The sequence below is a fragment of the Corvus brachyrhynchos genome, unplaced genomic scaffold (assembly GCF_000691975.1).
Source record: "Corvus brachyrhynchos isolate BGI_N302 unplaced genomic scaffold, ASM69197v1 scaffold59, whole genome shotgun sequence".
Classification (NCBI taxonomy): domain Eukaryota; kingdom Metazoa; phylum Chordata; class Aves; order Passeriformes; family Corvidae; genus Corvus; species Corvus brachyrhynchos.
The window spans coordinates 4,283,396-4,289,845 of NW_008246054.1; the positions used below are offsets into that span (position 1 = coordinate 4,283,396).

General features: G+C 45.3%; 1 protein-coding gene across 1 annotated transcript in view; it reads right to left on the reverse strand.

Moving 5' to 3' along the window:
* Window positions 1-6,108, reverse strand: part of CFAP77 (cilia and flagella associated protein 77) — a 33,082-nt gene extending 26,974 nt beyond the window's left edge. The window contains exon 1 of the mRNA XM_017745411.1: window positions 5,995-6,108. Within this exon, the coding sequence (XP_017600900.1) occupies window positions 5,995-6,108 (114 nt within the window). The remainder of the gene's footprint in view (window positions 1-5,994) is intronic.
* Between the last annotated feature and the right edge of the window lie 342 nt (window positions 6,109-6,450).

A 6,450-nucleotide genomic window follows, 5' to 3' on the forward strand; every position in this document is an offset into this window, starting at 1 on the left:
GGAATGAATCTTGCTCGGTGTAATCCAAGATTACAGCCTTTCTCATTCATAAATTAGCAAAATGCTGTTTCCAGCTCATGGGCTGGTTTCATTTGTTTGTCCTGGGGCATTATAGGTGTGCTCTGTCATAAAGCAGTGGGGAAACTGAGCCAAAGTTGATGCAGAAGGTCTTTTTTTTCTTTCTCTCCCAGTTCCAGCACTGTTCCCTGTGTTCAGGTTTAGCCTGTCACAAAGCTGCTTGGCTGGAATACAGATCTGTCTGACAGCTGTGCCCATCAGCAGACAACTTCATTAAACCTCATTAAGATGTCATTTCTCTGCCTTATTTCCCACCTCTTGGCTCTAATTAAAACCGTCTCTCTCTGCATCCCAGGCGGTCCTAATTTTCTCTGGGTACCTTCTGCAAGTTTTCTCCCTTTACGACCTCAGTGAGGAAAATCCAGCATCTTAAATGTTGTTTATCCAGCCAGTTTGGAAAAGACAGCTCTAGACTTTTTCCTGAAGCATTCCCAGAGCACCCAGCAGAGATCAACACCTTGTAGGGCTGCAAGAGATGTGCGCTGAGGCTTTGTTTGCTCTCTCAAACTGTCTTTAAGGGCTTGGCTGATGCATCCTTTCCCCTTGAACGTGGTAATTTCCCTGGTTGAACCAGGTGTGTCTGGGTGGGGTTTGGAGGGTGCCATGCTCAGAGTGGCAGTGTTGGGGGTGTTTGATCAGTGGGGGTACCTTGGTTGGCTGAAAAGTGAGTGCTGTTGGGTGTATTGAGTTATCCCCAGCCTTTGCCAGGTAGTTTCTGATCTGTGCAGCCCTGAGCTTGAGCCCTGGATTTGCGTTTGAGTGTTGGAAAATGTTTGCTGCAAAGGAAGAGGAAGGCTCTGAAAGGTGTCTGTTTGTAGAAGTGGGGGCGTTGCAAAGGTTTAAGGGAGTGCAAAACCTTTAAGGATTCCAGGTTTTGTTGCAAGACTTATTTGTGTTCCATCCCCTGGTGTTCATGGCCCAGCAACACACATTGCATCAATTTGCTAAAGATGACTCAGAGAGGCAGGAGACGTGTCCACGCAGAGAGGTACAGAAAGAGACTGAGATGTGGATTTTTAATCCCTGTCTCTGCAGCCTTTCCCTAGGAGGGGATGCTGGACAAATCCCTGAATCCTCTCTGCTCCGACTCAGCCGGGGCTGCCCGTCCCCTCCTCTCTGGATCTGCCCTGTGGACACCTGCAAACTCTGTGCCGGTGCATTTTCAGCCTGCCAGGCCCTGCCTCCTTGCTACCTTCTGTTCCCCTTTTCATTACACCCCCTTGTACAGTAAAGCCTCCCGTCACGCTGCCATTACTATTATTATTGCAGATTTACTGCACTTGCAGAGTGAAGTGATTGCAGTGACAAGGCCCAGCATTTTTCCCTCCTTCCCCCCGCGACAGCTTGAAATCAAGCCCTTCATTTGCATTTACATGATCTTGCTGTGCAGCTTATGAGATCGGGAGATTTATTTGCTACTTAGCTTGATGTTTGATTACACTCTAAGAAGGCAGTGAGCTACAAAGTGCAGGGATACATCAGAACTGAGCTACTGAAAGCCTCTGGGGGACAGTAACTCAACATCAGGTTTAGGTAGATGAGAAAGGGAATGTTCAGTGTTTTGAGAAAGGCAAATTTGATGAGATTTCTTTTTTTTTTAAAGGTGTAAGGAAAAACTTACTTTCCTTTTCTCACAAAAAAAAAAAAAGGGAGAACAAGAATGTTGTTATAAAAAACACACCTGAGAAATCTGGGTTTGTTAGTGCAGAAGAAATCCTAGCAGGGGCTGGTGGCTGCTGGGCTGCCTGGTGCCAACTGCTTGTAACTTCCACTCCCAAGAAGATTATTAATAATAAGTTGGCAGTTGTCTTCGAAGCTTTTCATAAGCATTAAAGGTCAAAGCCAAAGGAAGTTTTGCTTGATGGACCATCACAAAATCTGTCCCTGATTTATTCAGCTTCAAATCATGCCACTGAGCTTTAATCCTCTGTAATAGAGGGGAAACTGAGGCAGGGAATCAGTGTGCCCATGCAGGACAGCAAAGAGAACCGAGTTTGGACTGAGGAGAGAAGAGTGGGAGACCAAATTATCCTAGTGTTCTATAGCAGTGGAAGAGTCTTTCCAGAGAAAAGGGTGATGGTTGGGCAAACTGCTGCCCTTGGAGTCAGGAACGGCAAAGCTCAAGGATCTGGCTGTGAGTTTAACTCTTTTCATTACAAATACTCCAGACAGCACAGCAACACTGCTAAACCAGAGTACATCTACAAGTGCAGTCTCCACTAACCTGTGCTCCTAACTGACCTGCACTGGGAGCTGCAGCCTTATTAGACACCAACCTTTGAGTGTCAAGTGTGGATTTGAACAATTTTCCCCTCTAGAACCCGCGTTTTGTGTAACGCCGGCAGCAGAGGCGTCCCCTCGCTGGCTTAGAGAGGGCAATGAGAGAAGGCAGGCGGCACTTCCAGCCCAGGTTCTCCCTACCCAACCCCTGGCACCAGCCCCTTCCCATTTTCTTGTTCCCAACATGGCTGAAACACCAACAAGCAAGGGCCACACACAGTGCCCAACACAGAAACCCCAGTCTAGGGAAGCACCCGCTGTCTGATACAGTCACTGCGCATTCCAACTGTTTGCACTTAGCTTTTAGTCTTGAAAATTGCCATGAGATATGCTATTACAATTAATCATTAAAGACTTAAGAAAGAGTATACCCCATTACATAAAAGACTCCAGCGATGATCTTTATCCAACTTGTAAAATGGGCAGACTTGATGCGACTGAATAATTTTCCTCTCATCTGCACAAAATCATGAATGCAAGTCAGACTTTGAGCCTGAAGTGAACACTGCGAGACCAGCTTATAATTACCAAAACTGAAAAAAAGAACAGCGTTTTCTAATGAATGACAAGCCACTAGGTAGAAATCTAATTTGGTCTAATTAAGCAGCCTTTGTGAGGATTTGTCTTTAGATGAAAAGAGGGAGCCAAAGAGATCTAAATGCAAATGAACTCTATCATTTTGGTTTTAAAGAGCCAGGCATATATGAAAGTATTTGCGTACACAATACTCGCATTTGTCTTCGTGGGTGTATTCACCTTCTGGTTTTCCATTGAAAAATCCTGTTTGCCCCAAAATTGTGGGATGCTGAACATTAGTCCCTCTTTATAGAGTTAGTAGATAATGTGCCGTTGGAGGGACAATTTTAGCAGTAGGGCATTGCAACTGTTAAAACTGCCTTTCTCTGTAACAAGGCTGCTTCTTCCTGCTGTTTGAAAATGGGTTTAGAAAAAAAAAAAAAAAAAGATGTTTTTTGCTAAGGAGTCAGATCCCAGGTCTGCCACTGTCGATGTGTGGCACCGTGTAACTCTCAGGTCTTCGGGGGCACCTGCTGGACCCTGAGCTCCTCCTCGGTGCCTCCGTGTCAGGATGAATTACTTCAGCATTGATAAATCACCAACACCTTGCCCAGTTGTGCTATTTCTGCTGATTCTGCCGACAGTCTCCACGCTGGGAGCAGCCAGCCCAGGTACAGCCCCAAAGGCTGAGACTCACCGAGGTGTTTGACTGTAATTGAGATGGAAATATTGAAAACGATCTTCTCCTGCTCTATTAAACCTGCACCTGACTCTAAGATAAATTTGTGTCTGTGTAAGGCTTTTGTGCCAGCGCTGAAGGTCAAAGAAGCACACGTGTTTCTGTAGAGGGTGTCACAGCTTGTGAAGTTCACATCAGCCCCTGCCTGTTCTCAGTCCTGAGGAAGAAATGTGGTCTGTAGTCAGAAGACAAAGCCCTTGGCAGCAGGGATGGGTTATTCAGGCTAAATGAATGTGCAGGTTACAGCTACTGCTGAGTGAGGTCTTACCTGTGCCTGATTTTTCTTGAGCTACAACCACCATTCACCTCTAAGAGACAGAACGAGCCTGGGACAGATTTGAGGATATGTAGGGACAATGGCAGGGAGGTTTGGGACAGCATGGGGGCATCCTGGAGCAGCTGGATGGAGAAGGACATCTCTGTGTCCTTGCTCTCCCTACAGGCAACATCAGTGGGAAAAAGGAGGCATGGATGGACAGATAGGGTGGGAACATCAGAGTTCTGTCTTGGATGTGGCAGCAGCTTTGGAAGCTCGGCGTATAACGTGGGCAGAATAGTGCACAGCACCTTGGCAAAAAAAGCAATTTTACCATCTTTGCAGTTGACTTCCCAGAGAAAAGTGGGGCATCCAGAGAGGAGATGGAAAGGGTGTAGTGGGGTTGTCATTTCCCAGAGAACCACGGCCTTGGGGATACCTGCTGTGCTGCAAACCCTGAAGTCAAATTCTGCCAGGGAATGCTGTTGCTCCATGACTGGCTTCAGTGAGGGCAATGAGGTTCAGCTGAGAGAAGGGTGTGGGCTATTTCAGAATGAGAGAACATTCTCTAAATGTTAAGGAGAATGGACAATGGCTTTGTTTTTAGGTTTAGTTTTTCTTTTTTTTTAAAGGTTCTGTCCCCTTTCAGCAGTTACGACCTTTTCTTTGTGTTTCATCCTTAATATCTGTTCTTTGAACCTCCCCATCTGCTACTTCAAGAAAAATCCCTTTATGTTCTCAAGGCCAGATGTTGGCCCAGATTATGTTCAGAGCAACTCAGCTCAGTGAAGCTGCTGCTTGCACCATGTAACTCCCTGCTGCTGCTTCAGCTTCATACAGGTAGTTTTCTATTTAACTCCCCTGCTTTTATTTGGGTGCAGTAGGGCACACTAAGCTAAGTGCTGCCAGTATAGCCTTCAATAAGTCACACTGACATTAAAGGAGTTGAATTCAAGTGAGAATTTGACTGTGGGCCCTTCCAAGCAGACTGGATATGACATTTCCTATATAGTAAAATAGTTCCCCAGCAACACTGAACCTCTGATTCTTAGGCCAAATTAAATTCCTGGCTGCAAATGAGATAGTGGCTGCCTTGAGAGCTACCTGTTATTTCACAGCAGAATTTGTCTGAAGTCAATACACTTGTGGTACCTCCTAGAAGAAAATTCAAATATTTTAGATAAGGAGACAACTTGTTAAATTCAGGCAAACCTCTGGTTCAGGAATCTCTTGGCTTTCACTCAAGGAGAAACTCTAATCTCTGATCAAAGATGCAGGAACTTACCAACTTCAGTCACCTCATGTGCAGAATAATCTCCATTTTCATTAGAGAATAGATAAAGTTTTTGCTCTTAAAAAAGGATGCTGTTTCTTTAATGTAATAAAACCTCAGCAGGACAGAACGTCTTTACTAGACTATCCCTCACTATTCCCACAAGAAATCAAATATAATCCTATTTAAGAAGCTTTAAATAATTTTGAGCTTTCATATTGACTTATTAAAATGCAGCTTAAAAAATGCCTTCCTTGCAATCCCTTTACAAGGGTCAGGGATATAAAATTTGAAGAAATATGATTAGTAGATCAGTTGGAAAGATATGCGGCAGCTTCCGATTTTATTATTTAAAATGCCCTTTAAGAAGAAAAGGGGATTCTATAAAAGAGTGGCACCATCTCCCTGAAGGAATCCCATCCTGGGGCTTCCAGTCCTGTCTCCTGCATTCAGAAATCAGGACTTCTGCCAGGTTTTTCTTAGACCTGAAGAGCCCTTGCAGCTGGGACAGAAGAGCTGGTTTCTGTGTGCTCGTAGTCCAGAGAAATCGAGGCTTATCAGGCTCAGGCACAGAATAAGCCAGGAGCACCTGTGGCCATTCCTGCCTGGTTCAGAAGACAAAGTGATAACAGAGCTGCAAATATGCCCCAGAGGACAGAGCCACTTCAGGGCTGAGCACAGGCACAGTTTGGCCCCCAGAGCCTTTCTTTTAGCACCTGGAAACTTGGAGAGATGAAGAGCTGTAAACTTTCAGATGTTGGTTGGAGTGGGATCAGTCCCTTTTTCACTTTCTAAACGCTACGTGTCGGAATAGAAAATTATAGGATGAAACAAGGATCCTGCTGTGCTGACTTGAACTCTCTGCAGGGTGAACTGTGTCTTGAAGCAGCAGCTGCAGACTCCACCTGAATCCTGAGGGGTCCGGGCAGAAATCTCCTTCCAGCAGATTTCAGTCCAGTTGCCCATGTTCACTCCTGTGGAGTTCAGAGGAAGTGCAGTTCCCCTGGGATCAGCAGGCTTGTAGGGATGTAAATGATGAGACAATTTGACCCCCGCTCTTGAAGAATATTAAATACAACGAACACTCAAATCCTGCTGTCAGTTGGGCACAACTCCCATTAAGCACCGAGGGCCTTGTGCTGATGCAAGAACCTGCCCAAATCATTTGCTGTGTCCTACAGCAAAATGTATTCACCCTGCTGAAATTTAACGGCAAAACCCAGGGAGCAAAATCACACCCTGCCCATTACACTTACAGCCAGCTCCTGTGAAATCCTAATGTGTCAGACTTTCCCAGGAAATAAGGTA